Source organism: Sparus aurata, chromosome 22 (genome assembly GCF_900880675.1).
Source record: "Sparus aurata chromosome 22, fSpaAur1.1, whole genome shotgun sequence".
Classification (NCBI taxonomy): domain Eukaryota; kingdom Metazoa; phylum Chordata; class Actinopteri; order Spariformes; family Sparidae; genus Sparus; species Sparus aurata.
This window is the reverse complement of record NC_044208.1, coordinates 18903014-18922432: the sequence shown is the minus strand read 5'-3', so window position 1 is coordinate 18922432 and position 19419 is coordinate 18903014. Positions and strand designations below refer to the sequence as shown.

The window sequence follows — 19419 nt, the reverse complement described above, 5'->3', positions numbered from 1 at the left end:
ATTTAAAACAGTTAGGATGCATTTAGAGTTTGTTCACTGCCGCAAATGAAACAGAATGCAAGGTAAATAGAGGGGACAGGCACAACGCCCACAACAGGAATACATTTCAGTGCATTAGGGCTGTTACGGGAAATCTGCTACGAGTATATAAATTGTGATGGACTGTGGGTGAAGGGGAAGATAAAGGCATTTTATTTCTTTTTACGTGTTAGCGACTATTGGTTCTCACATGAAAACGCTTTTGAAAAATGATTCTGCAGCACAAATATCTGGTTTGAAAAGTCATGAAGCAGAAGCACCGTCGCACAGAAATAATGTTATTTTCTAAACTGAAGCTAGAACAAATCCTATTCAAAAAATCTTACAGCGAGGACAACGCAACAAGGGCAATTTCATCCAGTCCCTCTGAATCTATCTATTCAACACGGTCAGTTGTCTACTTTTCATATTATCCTGGTTTAGGGTGGAACAGGTTGTAAACATTCTGCTCTGTATTTCTGTATTTCTTAAGAAAGAAATTAAAGGAGTTTGCAGCCTTGGCAGATGTATTCATGTGAGTGCTCCTGTGTTTCTACACAAACTCTGTGCCCCTCTCAGAGCCTTTTGTAATAGCAAGAGTGCGACTTGGAGATTGAGAAGGAACTTAAAGCAAAATGCATATCACCCTTTATATCAGAAATGTACATGTTCTGGTAGCAGCAGATGGCAGAAAGGCATAGACAGGATGTTGAAGGCATCCATGTCTCGTTTGTCTGTGTGTATTTAGACATAGGATACAGGTAAGAACACAGAAAATATCACGTAATCTTTCATTTGGTGTATATTAATTCAGCTGTGGCCGACCCCCTCAGTTGGAAAATTGCTTCCACGGATAAAGACAATTCAAAAAAGCATTCCTTATCCCGCAAACCAACTAAAAATACCTCTCAAATCCATAGACTTCATGTGTGAAATTACTAATGACGCCAACTGATTCTCAACTGATATCTAAAGCCCTCAGTCACCTTGGTAAGATGTGACATGACGGTTTCTTCGTCCCCAAAGATGAAAGGCGTTGCGCTGCACAGGTGAACATGGTAGCCCAGCGCTGCCTTTGTGTTGAGGGACAATACATGTCGCCTGTAAGGGGGAGAAAACTGAACATTTTGAAAACAGGACCACACAATCCAGGTTTACAGCGCGCTATACATGACTCTTAAACAGCTGTGTCGAATCCTTGAGACTTGTGACCTAAATTCTATTCATGACTCATTTTCACAGGCTGCATATGTTGCTACTAGGTCAATCATAGAGTGATGAAGCCTTCGTTGATAATTAAATTTTAAAAGTTTTAGAGTTTAGAGTCCTCTTTAAATATCCCCTTAAAATGAAAATCTTTTAATTCCAGGATATAAAAATATTTTTCATACTGATATCATGGTCAGTTCTCCTACTTCACTGAAAAGTCCGTGCCCACTATATGTGCATTGGAGGATTCAGATTTCCACATCAGACTTGTGTATGATGAATACTGGACCAGAACTGGCTTCCAAACTATTTGTGATGCCACAAATCATGCTTGTGCGCCAGCCTCTTCGAATCAGATTCTCAGTGAGCACAAAGAAAATGTACACTTTTAGCTGATTCATGTGGAAACAGCCTCTCAGTGTCAAAGTCATACATCGTCCTACACAGAACTCGAACATTCAACTGCAGAAACATGAAAATCACATTTTTGACCTGAGGGGGACTGGATGCCTCTTCAACTATAATTAAATGCCTCCTCAATACTAATGAGCAAATGTCTTTCAATTACAATTACTGCCACACAGTAACTGCACACTCAGAGGGAGAGCGTATGGAACGACAGTGCATTCAACAGAATAAAATCCTTGTCTAGTCTTAACAGTGGGACAGTTTCTGTCAAGTAAGACCGAGTGGGTCAAACAATCCAAAGTGCTGCATCCGATCCTATACTGTCTTTTCTACCAAGTGCAAGGCTGAGTTCACGGGGCCGGGTCAGGCATGAGAGGGTGGAAGTCCACTTCCTTGGCCCCATTAGCTTTACATAATTCAGCCATCACAGCCTAACTAGATGGATGAGCACAGAGGCAGAGCTGGGCTAGTGCTCAAGAAGAAGAGGACAGTGGATGGGAGGAAAAGAGAAAGGAGGGTGAGGAATATTGGAGAGATGAAAAGAGAAAGGGGGCAAATGGAGAGGTGGAGGGAAAGAAAGGCAGATAGAAATACATACATAACAATAAACTACTTTAAAATTAATAGAATAGCTAAAGAATAGAAGATGAAAGCCTACAGGGTCAGTGAAGAGACTAACACACTGGCAAAGTGGTGTACCACAAACAGATGGAGATAGAAAAGGAGAAAAATAATGGTTAAATAATCTCCAAACGCATGGACACACCAGCTATTCTCTCTTGCATAGAGTGTACTACGGGGCGTATGGGCACGATAAGTTGAGTGCCTATGTGTGTGATTATGGCTCAGTGGTAATTGCACTGCTGCATACCTGCACCTGACCCCAGAAACTAGGCCCTCTGCTTCTAGGCCAAGAAGCATCCATTAATAGAGACTAGGACAGATGCTTTTTACTGCTTTTCAGAGCATCTGAGGTAGGCAGATATCCTCTGCTCACTTTATGATAGCTTTAAGTAGATCTCTGCATAGCTGTAAAAAATCACAACAAGAGTGAAACGTTTCCTTTCATCAAAAAAGCTCCCACGGGCACTTTCCAAAAAAAGAAAGAGAAGAAGAAGAAGAAGAAGTGCATACATTTTTAAAACAGGTTCCCAAGATGGGAATTAAAGCTGTAACCTTGGCAGCATTAGTGTCATTCTGACGAGCATGTAGGGTGATTCAGGGTTATTAAGCCTAAAAGCATTAAAATATGAATAAATGTGAGGTGGGCTGACTTTATTTTGGATACATATGTGAAACATGACAATTTCAACAAATGCAGCATTCAGATGGCATCAGAGATTTACCGCACATGACTAACTCCACCAATTTACCAGTTTACATATTGTGGGGGTACGTACTACTGCATATGTGAAATGGCGTTTGTTGCTCCAGAGTAAACTGTGTGTAATCTGTCAAATTGCCTTTAGTGATGTCACTCACTGGCTAAATTGCATTGTGGGTAATGTGGTCAACAAGTTTTCCAATGAAAGAAAAATACGTGGGAACCAAAAAGGCAATGTGTTTGGTCATGATTTTGATCATGTGTTCTCAAACTGTCCGTGATGAGTCCTACAATGTTATAGGAGTGCAATGCTAGACCAGTGGACTGAGCGTACAATGCCCACAATGCAACCTAGCCATTGAGTGACATCACTGGAGGCAATTTATCAGATTACACGGAGCTTCCTCTTGAAGCCAAAGGCATTATACTACTTTTTTACATATTCAGTAGTGCTACCCAAGACCTGTTAAAACACTTTAATGTGTAAAATTGGTGGGGTTGCCCTCTAAGTCAGCAAGTCTATGATGACATTAGACTGGTCACAAGTGTGAAGCCGCGATATAAAATATTTGTCAAGACATAAGAATCAAACACACAACCATATGAAAAAATTATATGAAGTATGAAATGATCTACTGAAGAATATCCTACTGTGGTATTAGGTAATAGTTATCCTGATTAACATAAATGTAAATCTAAGAACATAGATCTGTGATGCCCTTTCTTTTAATTTTGATCAATACAGCTCTCTGTCATCAGTATTCATCAATGCTGTCCTACCCTGGGGGTAAGTTAAGCATGGCTGCTTTTGAGGAGGTGGTCTTGATGGTGAGAAGCGGCAGCTGAGACTGCAGGTTTATCCAGGAGTGCGGCTGGGCGGTGAGCAGTGCAGACCTACATGCTGCTGATGTTCCCTTTTCTACGAGGGGAGAGAAAAATGGGAGGAATCGGTCTGCCGCCACATTCATAAAATGTTCACACATACTTATTATGAATGTTTAAATGTACTGTATATTCCAAACGAGGTCATAGCATAGGGTTTGAGCATGCTTATAATTGCTGCTAGGGACTTGAGTCAAGCCCCTTACAATGGTTGTACTAGCAGAAAATCCTTTTGTATCTGTGTTTATGTGTGTGTGAGTGTGGGCATGTGTGTCTGTCTGGATAAATCCTTACTCTCCTCAGCTGTATCTCCCCAGAGAAGGAGAGCAGAGAAGCGGATGAGGATCCGGGTAGGTTGGAGGCTGTCCACACACAGGTAGTGAGTGCCTCTCACCTCTTGACACTGGAGAGGAAATACAAACACACACACACACAAACACACATACACGCGCGCATGCACGCACACATGCTTGCCTTAGTTATCAATAAGGCAGACAAGGAAAAGAACAAGTGAAATAGAGGAAGTGCAGAAATCCGTAGGAAGGGATGATGGATAAACTGATAGAAGAGTGGCTTAGTCAAAGAGAGGCCGGAGGAAACTTACAGAGGAAGAGAGGGAAGCAAGTGCCGGAAGTAAGAGGATACAGAAAAGAGCTGAGCAAGAAGAAGCATTTGAGGCGACACCTGAAATTGACAGGCCAAGACGGTGAATGTAGTCAAGTAAGGAAAGGTCATTGGTGAGAGAGACAGAGAGGAAACGTAGCAGGAGGACAAAAGAAGAGCAGAAAAGACAGATAGCCAACAAGGTAAGGGGAAGAGGATGGATACGTGTCAGAAATGACGAGCAGACTCAGCAGTCTATACACACAAACATACACGCACACTTATAGGAAAAATCTGACAAAAGCCTCCGCTAACCACATACACTTAAACTCTGTCACTCCTCAGATGTGTGCATCTCTGATGTATGTGACACAAATGGTGTACTTTCAGAACTTAACACATTTATCAAGGACCCTAAAGCTGAGCACAAGTCAGGAACCAGTTTCAACAAAGACACCAAATCTGGCTTAATTTGCTGCTGTTTTGGCAGACCATGAATACATTATAGTTTGTTTTAAGATCCTTACCATACTTACAAAGCTTTGCACTGAAAAAGCTACTGCATTTCAGATTAATGAACCGTAGTTATGGTCTGCTGTTGAGGATTCACATTCTTAAACAGACTTCCAATAAACGTCAGCAAACGTGGTTCTTGATTTTCTTGAAACACATTTCTGTTAACTCACTATCTGTCTCTAAATGAGGTAATACAATGGTGATTGAGCCTATGGCCCACAATTGTTATAACTGCAACATTTATATATCTGCAGTATTACGAATGATTTTTGGGTAAAAGGGATTAGGGTTAACTTAATGCTAATGCAGGCTGATTTCCAACGGCGGCAGCTTCACATTTAAAGCATTTCCCTGGCAAAGCACAGGTTGAAATTCATTTTCAAACATCAGTGATTATTACAGGGAGTGAAGGAACAAGTCGGAGCAGCTATTAGGTGGAGAGCTGCAGGCAACATGCTGCACACCTCCAACTTCTCAGTAAGGTAACCAACACCTTTCAAAGTGCCCTGCTTGTAGCAGGCTCCTGTCATGTTCCTCATAAAATCAGATCATGGTTGCTCACAGAAAGATGGGAAAACGATCATTTTTACCTGACTTCTTTATCCAAACGACTACAATTTGTTTTGCTGCCCCAGTAACTCTGACCTGTAGTATCAAACATTCAAACAGAACTTTTGATTCTTTATAAGGGGGCTCTACCTTTAACTTATCATTATTCATCATTAATCCCACGTATCAGTTCGACTTGATGTGCATGCGTGTGTGTGTGTGTGTTTACTTCAGGGCTTGCTACAGCAGATGTCACCGGATGGGATCCTGTGGTAAGAGAGTGTGTAGATGATTTGGTGCCACCAGTGCCTGTTGCAGTTTTGAACAGGACGGTGCTCTGCGGACATCAAGAAATTAATTACAGTATATTGAACTGAGACTGAACATGTACAAATGAATCACTGGGTTATTTTCGTGGAACTCACTGTACCTTAAAATTAGATTTCTGGATTTGATGTGGGTAAATCTGTGGTTTATGGAACACCAAGAGAGTCCTGGAAGAAAAACACAAATACATGCCAGTTATTATTAAGATTAAAATAATTCTAATCTTGATCACGTAATTTTTAGGCCCATCAACATCCTTATTTCACGGCTGTTCATGTCTATTAACTGGTACAGTATGTTTGCAGTGCACAGGTACGTACAGTATTTGTGACTCTGAGTGTGTCTGTGTGTGTGTGTGTGTGTATGTGGGTGTCTCACTGAAAGCATTTAGCAAAGTCATCCAAGTCCACCCAGGTCTCCTGCAGGATGGGTTTGACAGGAGCTGAGACTTCTTCAGCTAAAGGCTCCTTCATCACAGCTTCAGGGCGATCTGTAAGAAAGGTTCACATTAAAACAAATTGTGATTATAAATGAATTTATAAAACGTTAGCAGATTTGCTATATAAAGCCGTTTGGCTGAGGGATGGACCATAAAACAAAACTCATTACTGCTAATACAAATCTATACGATCTTCCGAGCGGAACAGGGTTTTTCATAACACGCTTACGACCAAACAGATATCGAATTGCCTGTGAAATCTCCCATTTCAAAATTCTGCGAGTAAAAAAATGCTTTTCCTCTTGTGACTCATAGCAAGTTATCCTAGACTCGAATCATTATCTGAAACACAGTGAGCCAAATTGGCCAAACTCCCACATAATGGCATAGTGTAAGCGCACATGCACATCCATACTCCCACTCACTGACTCCCACTATCTCAATGCATGCAGAGCAAAGTAACAGACACACGCAGACGGACACACTCTCCAACGAAAACACACACACATAGAGTTTCTCTGCCCCCAAGCTCTTCTCAAAGCGAGAAGTCTGATCAAAAAGCTGAGGCGGCGAGGGCCAGCGTCTCTGCTGCTGAGCAATGGTGGTACGCTAACTCAAACTGCAGGTGTTACTAAGCAACTAAACGGGGGCAGACAGAAGGCAGGGAATTGGCTGGTTGTCATAAAGCATAATTTCAGTCCTATCTTCTTCAAAGTGTCTTGGCCAACCGATGGAAGCATGGATGGAGTGGAGGCGAGCGATGCAAATATTTCTAATCACATTAATTGGGCTACTGCTGCACAGATGCCGTTCAAGTAAACCAATAACGACGACCTTCAGTACATTCATCATTTCCAATAAAACCAAATTAATGAGTTTCTGCCCATTCTGGCAGCCTAATATTTGAGTGCAGTGCAGGTTATTTTCGACATGAACGGGGGGGCCAGGCATGGCAAAGGAACAGCTTTTACCATCGGAGATGTCATCATCGTCCTTCTTCCTGTCCTCTGCAGTAACCTAAAGGGACAGAGAGAGAAAAAAGAGAGAGAGGCATGAGCAGTGAGTTGCTGATAGAGTAACACTACCAGAGAGACCCGCCTCCACCCTCTAGTGATTCCATGCCAGCTGTGGTGTTGCGCCGCTCTCGCCGAACACCACAGGACATAAGACACAGTTTAATGTGACAGGGGGCTGCTCCTCTTCTGCTAAAAACACCACCAGGGAATACCAGCTCTAATTTACTTCGACTCACAGTGACAGATGAGGCATTATCACGTTGTTTAGCATGTTATTCCTCTTGGAGGGGAATTACTCAACAGCTAATTTAATGCTCGTCTTGCCCGACACAATAAAGAAATATAGCTAATGAGTCATTACCAAATCCTTCAAATATCATATACTATCCTGTCTGAGCAAGATAGGAGATGATGTGCTCTGTCTGCTTTGACAACAAAGCTAGGTTCAAGTACACGGAGGAGTACACCTGTATCAACTAGACTAAGTTTCCTTCCCTCCTGGCCCCTCCATTCGAACTGGTGGATGTTCAACAGTTTACCCAGCTCTGAATAAGAATTATGGCTTTGTGTTGTGTAACTTCAAAGCAACCCCTGCCAAGACTCTCTAATGAGTCAGAGTGAGCATGCATGCGCGCGTGTGTGTGTATGTGTGTACGCGTGTGTGTGTGTGTGTGTGTGTGTGTGTCACACCACTTTGAATATTTGAACATTTGAATAAGTACCCAGAGAGACCCAGACAGACGGATAAAGGCATTGTGATCGGGAGGCAGACTTGATCTCCTCTCCACCGATACAGCAACAAAAAAATGTAAATGAGTGTGTTTCCACAGGAGCGGGCAAAACTCTAGCTCTAAGGGGTGAGGTGTCATGTCCACCCACAGCACGCCATTTTATTAGATGGCTTACTTACTTACTTACCTGTGTATAATAAAAGGACAGTGAGGCTGATAGATCTTACACACAGGGCTCCTGGGATTTTAAGCTGCTGCTTTCAGAGGGGAAAGCTTGATTTTCTCTGATCGAATCACAGTCATTGGTTGATGGATGGAAGAGGGGCGCATTTCTTTAATCCCACACTTCATGGGGCGTTATTTCACACAGCCAGACTGAAGTCTTTGCTCTCCGAGAGACTGCTTCCAGAATTCCCCCTGAAGTGTCTCCCAAATTCATACATGAAAAAAACTTGAAAAAAGCCTCTGTGAGGCTGTTCACAATTATCAGGCACAAGGAAATTTATTGATCTAAGAGCCGGTCTTTGGAAGCGTAGTTCCCTCGCACAGAACTGAAACCATGTCGGGGCTTCGGTGATTTAGTGATTAACCACATTCCAGGCATATTAGATGTTAAAACAGCCCAGTTCCACCAGGATCTAATTCTTTAACCCACACTCAAGTTGAGTGAGTAGGCCATTGAGGGTATTAGAGGCATCATGTGACGGCACCTTCTTCTATTCTAGCAGCTGGGAAAAGAGGTTCATACTGTTGGCCAGGGCTGACAGAAACAGAGGGACAGGTCAAAACAGTAATAGCCACTTCTCACTTGATGTACAGTGTACTCTGCACGTGACTTACCACATGCTTGTGAAAGGCGGGAATGCACGCCCAGTAAAAATGTGGCACACATATAACAAATACACAAAACCAATCCGCATGAGTGAGTGTGTGCACACACATCAAACGACACATCAAATTAGCGTGTCCATACTTCCCTAGCCTAACCGCTCTATAACTGGTCACAGTTACACAAGAGGGCGATTAATATGAACTCTATTTTTTCTCTGTACGCTAGGAGTGAAGTGTAATAATGAACCCCCCAGGAGACACAGACACTGATGGCTCATCGTCTAATTGCACTGCTTTTTTCATCAGCGCAGTACACGACCTCTCCCTGTATGAAACCCACGCGCCCTGTTCACCACCGCCATACACCAGAGATTCTTTTTTCTCATCTCCCCCCCATTTCCTGCAACGCTTTCATCTACCTCCGTCCGACTGAGGCTTGCCTTTCATTTTGCAGGCCCTCTCCTTTCTTATTCTGTACACTGGCCCACCCTCTCTATCTTTGCTTCTGTCCTCCTCTCTGCGTCTGTCTGTTTTTCTGTCTGTGTCTCTCTGCTGCTGCTCTGAGCCCCCCGCCTCATCTCCCTTCCCTTGCTGGTTCTCTCTTTAGTGCAGATGTGCCCCTGGTCAGTAGTGGCCTGGCTGGGAGACAACAGAAGTGACTTTGAGACTGGGGGATGGCAGCCTTGTTGTCACTGACACACAGAGCTATTCTGATGAGCCTTCAACTGCATACTTACAGGGTAAATAGAGGGGTGAGAGAGGGAAAAACCAAAACAGAGGCAACAACATTTTGTGGATAGCTCCTACCATCAGGGCTTTACCAAACCTTGTAGCTAATTAAATGAATGCTTTGGGATAACCGTAATTAATTTATCAATCAATATTTATCATACATCACCTTTGTGCCTCTGCAGACAGTCATTGTATGTACCTCTATGTTATCTGGTGTGTCGTTTGGTGGACTAGTGGTGCATTCAGATGCCTCAGACTCAAGGCCCTCTCGGCCTTCAGCATTCTCCCTTTCCACAATGGACACCAGGGGGGATTTGTGGGAACGCTTCCTCTGAGCGCTTTGCTTGGCATCTCTGACACAAAAAGACGCATATTCATGCTCCATGTTAAAGGGACACACAGTGCATGCATCGCATCATAATCATAGTTACAAAACTGGCAACACATTCAGAAGTAATACACCAAGCGTACAAATGACTCATGGATGTCACATTACAGACAATAAATGACACCAGAGGCTGCCTTAATGCTGCTTTTAGCATGAAAGTCAAGTGTGTGTGTGTGTGTGTGTGTGTGTGTGTGTGTGTGTGTGTGTAAAGGTGTGTGTGTAAAACGTTATGCACAATCATGTTATGTGATCATGATAATGTGTGTTTTAGATCCCAAAATGGACGCTGTTTACTTGCTTTCCTTCCTGCAGAGTCAGGTCAGAGTGCAGTTTAGCTATAGCACAGTGAAATATTCTTAGACTGGTACAATGAGCAGAAGAACACAAGGACAGAAAAGACTCATCTCCTTTCAAATTCTAAGATTGTTTCGGTGTACGCACAGCTCCAGCATCGGGCAAACTGCGCTCTTGACACGGTAGGAGAGAAAAGGGCTGGCAACCTCGATGAACTGTTCAGGTTTTGACAAAGGAAGCTCTGCGGAAAAGAAAAAAGGGGGAAAAAAAAAATCTCAACCATCATGCCAGCGCTGCTTTTCACACTCTGACTCTTTATACTGCATTTTATGTTCACTCGGAGATCAGCTGATGTCAGATATGCCCGAGCCAGCAGCTATTTTCATTACAGAAATATTGTAGCTTTTTTTCATTTTAGCACGCGGCGCTGTGTGCCCTCTGTACTGTAGGTTCTAAATCTCCTGCATTAGCACTCGCTTTCCTTTCTACTCATATTTATTTATGATATTCACCTACACTCTATCACATCATTTGTGCTTTTCTACTTGTTTGATATCCTCCCCTGCATCCTCCTCCTGGTTTCCCCTTCATCACCTTTATTTCCTGACTTAAATTTATTTTTAAAATTATTTTCTGCCTGCTTTCCTGTTTCTCACTCACTGCGTGGCTCAGCGGTGACCTCGATCGCCTTGCGCGGGCGGATGAGTTTCCATCGGGGCACAGGTGGAGGTTTAGGCGGTGCCTCCAACGGGCACGCCCTGGTTCTGGTCAGCAGGACAATGTGGCTGTACAGCAAGGACAGACCGTACTGACGCAGAAACTTTGAGGAATCAGCCTGCAACAAATGAACAGAAATAAACACACATGCATTAATATCTAAGAGTGTAGTTTAAAAAATATTCTCCCACGTCACCTTGAACCAAGTCTACAGGTGAATCAAGTCAAACCCTCAAAAGGAAACCAAAGAGTGGGGAGGGGATTTAACACCTCTAAAAAAGTAAAATCCTGGATACCGTCCACCAATTAGGCTTAGCACGGGTATAAATAATTAAACAAGTGAAGCCTGTTGAGGCGAAGCAGCCAAATAGAACACACCATGCCCCCAGGTCATAAGCACGCACTGTTATGTTTCATCTTCAGCAGTCACTGGTGACAGAGACAGTCGTCATCACTGCTAAGGCAGTATACATTTTAAACAGCATTGTTGTCACATGTCAAAATCATTACAGTTTGTGAGGTGATTAAATACAATTTAATCATTTATAAATAATTCACTTTATAATCATTTGGATATAGGAATGAGCAAGATCGGTCCATGAATGTTACACATTGAATGTATCATTTATTCTACGAAGGTCAGTCACAAAGTTAACATGCGTAAAATATTATGATTAGTATTTTTTTACCTTATTCTTAAAAAGACAATATTTCTACTAAAGTGTTGACATGGCTAATGACTACGACTATTCCTCGAATTTTCCAGTTTACATACAGCCGTTCAACGCACCACGGCATATTTTGGGCCACCGAATAATACATTTAAATCTCATTTCTGAACACTTTTGGTAAATGATCCTGAGCAGAATCTGACACGAAAATTGCATCTCCACTCTTAATATGTGAATAATATTGATACATCGCACATCTTAACTGGGAAATGTTACATTCAAAATAAGGCCTGATTTGGAATATTTAAATATAACTCCAAATGACCCGTGTCAAATTCGGTATACTGTCTTATTTGGAATAACGTTTGAATGATAGTGTGCATGCAAACATAGTCAAAGTTACAACTCTAACATCTGAGTTTACACTTCCTGTCCACATCTTTGAAATGCTCAGAAAGTAATTCTAACCTAATTGCATCCAGGCTAGTTTGCATTTGCATCTCTATACTGTATGCTTTCAAATCTGCATAAAAGATCTGACTCCAATCTACAGAAAGTGGAATCTAATTTTCGGCGTGAGTAAAGTACAAAACATGTTATGAATGAGCAATTGTGGGCACAGCCAGCAAGAGGGGAGGAATCAAAATAAACCGTACCATTTGTCCAAACCTAAAGGAATCGGTATGGGGCTGGAAAGCGCAGTAGCTGGCGCACACCGCTACCTCGGGAGTACCTGAGAAGCACACACAAAAGAGACTAACATAAGTATGGGTAAACACACATAAGCACACAAAAATAAATACATTGACAGAATGACTGACATTTTACCTTCACACTATATTGCTACAAAGAGATGCTGAATTAACCAACTTAGCACTATCTATAAAAGAAAAGTACAGCTGATGAAAGTCCAAATCAATGTGAAATGAAACCCCTGAGTTGTAAAAGCACTATTGGCCTCCACAGGTATATATAAGGTAACAAGAGAGTATCTAGGTTATCTATGGATGGCCCTGCTCCCTATAGTGCATCTTAGAGTATATCGTATAAGGGGCACATGAGCCAGGAGACATGGAAAATCAATTTGAAGGATCATGGCGAAAAGAGAAGTGAGCACAGCTCGGCTAATATAAAGGCTACACATTAAGAATTGAACAGATAAGAGGCTCTTTCACTGCACAGCCATTTATGCATTTCAATTTATGCATTTCAATGGGATATGACAGTGAGGACCAAAACCGTGAGAGAGAAAGAAATGTGTAGCTTTTATTTGAGGTTTGCATGTGTGTATGTGAGCGCCATGCGATGCGTTTCCCTGTGCACATGTATGTAATTCCATTATGTTAATACAAAAACAATTTAATGACTGTAAACAAGTGGGACTGTCGGAAAAGACCAAGGGAGAGATTACTGTCAGAGAGAGCAGGTGGGTAAATATGAGAGCCAGAGAGAAGATTTTTTGTGACAATCTTTATATATAATACAATTCAAGAACATTTTATATGAGTTTGTAGAACACAAATTCGGCACAATGCCCTGTGTGATTGACATGCAGAGGATGATCCCACTACTCACAAAGCCATATCATTTTAATCGATTCCAAAAACCTTAATAAAACCTTCACCATATCTCTCAACCTAAATGACCCAAAACAACTGAGCCGCATGCTCTTTTGTGAGGACAATGTTTCAAACCTGCCTTCAATTGACTTTGGAGGCTCTTCTGCCCTGCGGGAACACCAAATAATTCACCCTGCCACTGCTCCCTCTGCTGGTTTATTTATAATCCACCGCACGCGCATTAACCCTCCCCAAGCTCCATTATACATGAGCATGGGAAAACAGGAAGTGATGCTTAAAAACAACAGGAAAAAGCGCAGCAGGTCACTGGCGGACCAAAATGGGGGTATTCTGCAGGATGGCACGAGAGTGAACGCAGGCGTAGATTTTTTTTCATAAATCGACAAGCAACACTGTGAATGTTGCAAAGGTATGAGGGTAAGTAGTGCCATAAGAGAATGGAATCATTGATAAGTGCAAGTTCCTGCAGGACAATGAAATATTCATTGTCATGTTCCATACTGGTTGAATTATGGATGCAGCAGAGGCAGGGCAATAGAGATTTACTCACTCGCATTCACACACACACGTACATACAAATATATATACTATATTGCTGCACATATACATGGACACACAAAACATAATTTATCAAACAGCCTGCTGATAAATTGATAAGCTTGTAGTTAAGTACTAAATGAACACAATCTAATGGATGATTGATATAATTGACTCACTCAATTACATGTGCAAGCAGAGTGTGTAACTGAGATGTATGTTTGCGGCTATGAATGTGTACATAGCTGTGCGCCTTTCTGTGCTCATGTGTCTGCGTGTGTGTGACTGTGGCATAACTCAGACCTTTACTCTCGCCGTCATTACAGCTGGAAGCTCTCCTGCCAGCTCTATCTCCGATCTGGGGCTTTACTTCTGGCAAACCCTCATCAGGGTGTGTAAATATGGGAACGGTGTCTTGTAAGAAATCCCAGGTTTTTTCCATGTACGCAGACCTAAGAGGAGGATAAAGAAATTAGGATTGGTCATAAACTACAGGGGATGACTTTATTTTTATTTTAAAAAGTTTAAAAAATATTATTCTTTTTCTCACTGGATCTGCATTTTTGAGCCAGTTTTAAAGATAGTTTTGACTGGAATTTGTTAAGCCCTCATGTCTGCTGTTGAGCTGACAACACTGACAAGGCCGTGACTGCTCTGATATCAGATGAAGCCAGCTGTTTCTGTGTTCGCATCGAGTCCACTGCCGTTTCTGTTCCTCTTACTGTACTGTCCCTCTCCATGCAGTACAATGTGCTGCAGTTCTTACATCAGCATTTCTCATCGCTTGAGAATAAAGTACATAATACAATCTGCTCTCTACTTCAGTATATCCTTTAGAGGATATTTTTTACTGAAGGCAAGGCAGGCCTACTTTAGGGCTGCACAATATAATATATATTTCTTTTGCAATATGATTCAAAGTTCTTTGCGTAACAACTGTCATTATTACTGAAAACATTCCCCCAAATCGTGATGATGTGACATTTATTGAGGTCTGTACCAAGCAAATGTTTTCTTACATCAGCCTCTGTGATTTGGAAATTCAAAGTGCTTTACATAATGCATTAAACATAAGAAACAGCATGAAAACATTAAAGGTGCTAATTAAAATAACAGAGACCTTTTTAAAGAAACCTGAACCTCCCAGGCACGACTGAACATATTGAAGAAGCCAGCGAGGGAAGAAGCTGGAGCAGGTCCCTCACCTCTTTACAATGCCAGATTTATGTGTCATCTCAGTACACTTAAGTGAACAGCTTTGTGTGAGAAGCAGCATACCAGAATCAGTATGCATCATTTTTTATGTGATTCATAAGGGAAAGCAGAGAGCCGTGTTATTTCATTTGAAGGACATCACTTCGCTGCTTGTTTAAAGGGCCACTTTCCCCTTCGTTCTGATACAAGGAGGACGTGAAAATCTAACACAAACAAATCTGCACTGTTGTTTGTGCCAGCTCTCTCTGCTGTCAGCTGGCTGAGAACTAGCATGAGCTACAGCAAGCACTTCTCTTTTATTAGTAGATCCACCTCACAGAGAGGGCCGTTGAACTTTGAAAATCAGACAAACCAAGAACCAAGTTCCTCTAATTTGTGAGCTCACTGGCTGTGAAAGGTAGCGATAGTGGCTTTGGATTACCACAATAGCTACTCTGTGCTGACTGAAAGTGTCAGTCAGAATAATGAAAGTATCTATACTGCTTATTCTAACTAGCTTCCATAAACACAAGAAAAATACCAAAAAATACCCCCGTAAAGTAGACCACAAACAGCAATTTAAAAGTCTGAGCCATAAAATTGGTAGAATTGCTCTTTTTCATTATACAAAATCGTTTATATGTGCTGGTACGTGCACAGAGGGACTGCATCTGCATCATCTTTTTTCCATTGTAGACCTCATTCACTTTCTCTTCAAGTTTGCCTCTTCATACTGCTGTGGATGGACGCACTTCTCTGCATGATTTTGCCACAGTATACTAAAAAAGGCAAAGCATTAAATATGTTGTCTTTATTTTGTTTTACAATTGAGTATGCTGTACTATATGTCAAAAAAATCATCACACTCTGTTGAATTGATGTTTAACACAGCATCCAAACTTCTTGGAATCAGGATTATATAATATTTACAACAAGAGATGTAGAGGACAGATGTACATAGATCAATGAGGACCTTACTTTATAGGTATGAATTCTGGGATCCAGCCGGTAAGGGTGTGGATAAAGGTGAACTCGCCCATCTCCCCACAGACCTCAGACTTCACACTGAGAAGCAAACGCACATAAAGACAGTTGAACTTGTTAGTTCATGATTTCTATATGTGAAATCAACTTAAGAATAACTAGAATAATTATGGAGAAACGGCCAATCTTCTTGCTTATGGTGTTGTTTGCTTATACTTATACAGTCATCTGTATTAAATTGAGACAATGAGTTAAAATCTCGTTTTTTTAAACTTTAAAATCAGATTTTGAGGAGTGTGTGTGAGAGAGCAAATGTATCCTTCATACACGATGTTCAAAACAGTTGAAACAGATGGCTGCATCAGCTCTAATTGGTCCTTCTGGGATTCTTTCGCCAACCTGTCCAGTCCAGTCATGATACTCAAGGAAGTGAAATCAATACAACTTTGCCAAACCATCTGTAACCACTGGCAAAAAGCTATTCAGCACCAAAGTGAAGGAGTCTTTAGTGTTTTTGATAAAAAATACTTTTTCTAAGGAGCCCCAACAGAAACCTGGGCAAAGGCTGGTACTACTTCAGTCCGAATAACTTTCACTATGCCTCGTGAATGATTCACGAGGAGAGAGGCTCTTCTGTTTCCTGTCTTGGATGAAACATTTATATCTCGACCTTCTGTGGACACTCGAACCTGCCACCTTTACACACGCCATGTTGCCCCATTATAGACGCACACGTTGCCTGTCCGTCATCAAATGCAGAGACTTGGGTCAAGTGAAGGTTTGCCTTAGTCAGCATAAGCCACTCTGTGGGGCTCTGCAGGTGTGTGAGCTTTTCAAATTGTGTATGTACACCTTACTATTTTCCTTTTGTAACTTTTAAAAGTAACACATTAAATAAAGCTATATTGTGTATGACTGTATGACTTTGTGTATTACTTATGAATTGCTGTAAATACATTGAACTGCATTCGAAATTCAACAATAGCACCACCCTGTATACTGCTTTACTTAAGCAGGGTTAGTACACAGTGTGATTATAGGGTAAGTAGCATACTTGCGACGTTACAGTGGTCGTATTAGTGTCAGGCAGTATAGTGGGTATATACAAGGGTATATATAAGGTTGAGTCTGTTCTTAAGCCTTCTTAATTTAAGATTATAACAATTGTTTCCCAACTCCTTGGGGCAGCACTGAGATGTTTGGAGAGTTTCCGCTGAAATGAACAGCAACTCACTTTGTGTTGGCCACTTTAATGAGAGCCTTAGCCAACAACACTGGCCACAGCTCTGATTGACAGGTGGAGGCAGGGAGAAGCATGTTGTTTTCTACGTCAAATGGCATCGAATCATCTACTGTTATCTTCCTCCAACAACCCTAGGAGCCAAGACAGAAAAACACAGTGAGGGGAGACATGGTGCAGCAATCAATAAGACATCTCTTTACATTAGTTTTCCATTTTTTAGTAAAACTATAGCAATTCATGCAAACCTCTGAGGAAAAGTTTCACATTTTGAGAAATACTGAGATAAGAATATCGACACCACTCTCATCCTGTTGTAGATACGTATTTTTCAGGAAAATTCAGAGACTGCAGCTTGTGTGTTCAAAGGAGTTGAAAACTGAAACTTAGTGTAAGTGTACATCCTCTTTATACATAATCAAACAACTACGATTTGATTACAGGAAGATATCTGTTTCCTGTTTTTATGTACTTTCAGTACACTAAATATGAAGCTATAGCAAGCAGCAGGCTTACTTAGTTTATCATCAAGTCTGGAAACAGAAAACACAGCTAGGCTGGCTCTGTCCAGAAGCTCTAAAACCTCTAACGCTCACTATTAACACATGTATGTCTCATGTGTAATGTTCTTACATAAACCAGTGTAGGAACAACAAATTCCAGTTTTACAGGTGATTATCTGCTGGACTATTTCTTGGTTGGGACCAGAAACTTCCTGCTTGCCTGGCAAGAAATGCAACTCTGACAGAAAGCGAATAAATGCTTTGCCAAAATGCCAAACTCTTAACTGTAATATAAAGTTACTTGATTTACTGTTAGTGACAGTGAATTATTGACAGACACATATAATGATCTTATTTAAATAACCACTTAAGTTAAACAAAATAAAGGCAATCTCTATTGTTTGTTTGTTTTTTGTTTTAGATTTTTTTTCCCTTAGAGTGGCACGCATGTGGTGTTCATGATGAAAACACACAGAAAAGAGTCATGTTTAAAAAAAAGAAATCTCATCCTTTGACAGCATATTTGTAAAATCCCCAATCCGGCATTTTCTTTTTGCTTCTGTATGCATTCACAGATTCATATTTATGCTGCTTTATATTCACACCTGCAACTCTCTGAGCCTCTCGGAGCAGAATGGAGCATCGCCTTCACCGGGAGCAATAAAGTGGCACTGTCATCAGTTGATGAGCTATCAGCAGTTTCATCCGCACTCATTACCATCGTCTAATTGATGCATCATCTCGTGGGCTGCCGGCTGACTAGTAATGTCCGATTACATCCGTACAAGTGCACTGGGCAGCCTTCATAACAGTACAATTCTAGCTTTTAGTAGATCGATTCGTAACAAACAGAATTCCTTGCCTCGAACACATCCACCACGTTGAATAATGGATTTCTCCTCAGGTGTAACGCAAATCCCTACAACAAGCATAAAATGTGGAAAACAAAAAAACACATCTCTGGTATAACACCTCTTCTCACATTAGCTACCGTATGCTTTCATCTTAGCATCATGTTTGGTGTCAGAGCTTATTACATGCTGCCTGCGGTGTGGTCTGTCTATTGGACATCTGGGGGAGTTTCACACTGCTTGTAAGAAGAAGCAGCAGAAGCAGGTGATAATCTGAGCGATCGCTCACAGCTGTGCCTCTCAGAGCAGTGTGCACGAGGGATGCAAGCCTACAGTATACAGTGTGAGGGCGAGTACGTCCTCTTTCCTGCTTGCTCCACTCTTCCACTTTCTAGTCAATTTACCGCCCCGAGGAGGAGCTCGATGTGTCTGTAGATGGGGTAAATACAGCGCGCAATGGCAAGTTAGAGGGGAGAGCAAGAAAAGGTGTTGTAGGGCAGTAAAAAAGCAGGGTGAGAAAATGAGAATGGGATTGATATTCACAGCGGTGTGAAGGAGGAAGAGGTCGGGAGAAAGATTGCTGTGGAACAATAAAAGAATCATGGGGAGAAAAGGAGTTGCCTATGAGCAGGAACAGGCGAGGAATAGGAAGGAGGGGGGTTGGGCGCTTAATGCCATCTCAACAACCATCTGTTAGCGTGCTATGGTTGGCACGGGGACTGCTGCCTACAACCGTGTCATGCCTGTTTGTCAAGGCAAGAGTCACAGTGTTAGAGAACGCCATCACTCTTAGCTCTGTCTTTTTCACTCTCTCGCTGACCCAAATTGTTGTGCTGGGAGAATTTCCCCTTCCTGAAAATGGCACAATGATGCAG

At 41.7% G+C, this 19419-nt stretch overlaps 1 protein-coding gene across 11 annotated transcripts in view; it reads right to left on the bottom strand.

The window, feature by feature from the left end:
* Positions 1-19419, bottom strand: part of adgb (androglobin) — a 43097-nt gene that overhangs the window by 19591 nt on the left and 4087 nt on the right. For all 11 annotated transcript variants that reach the window (XM_030404389.1, XM_030404390.1, XM_030404391.1 and 8 more), the window contains exons 6-19: positions 17185-17324; positions 15945-16031; positions 14076-14224; positions 12312-12388; positions 10928-11102; positions 10415-10508; positions 9785-9938; positions 7247-7292; positions 6215-6326; positions 5940-6003; positions 5739-5846; positions 4136-4244; positions 3740-3878; positions 1005-1119 (exon numbers count right to left, since the gene is read on the bottom strand). In XM_030404389.1, the coding sequence (XP_030260249.1) occupies positions 1005-1119; positions 3740-3878; positions 4136-4244; positions 5739-5846; positions 5940-6003; positions 6215-6326; positions 7247-7292; positions 9785-9938; positions 10415-10508; positions 10928-11102; positions 12312-12388; positions 14076-14224; positions 15945-16031; positions 17185-17324 (1569 nt within the window). The remainder of the gene's footprint in view (positions 1-1004; positions 1120-3739; positions 3879-4135; positions 4245-5738; positions 5847-5939; positions 6004-6214; positions 6327-7246; positions 7293-9784; positions 9939-10414; positions 10509-10927; positions 11103-12311; positions 12389-14075; positions 14225-15944; positions 16032-17184; positions 17325-19419) is intronic.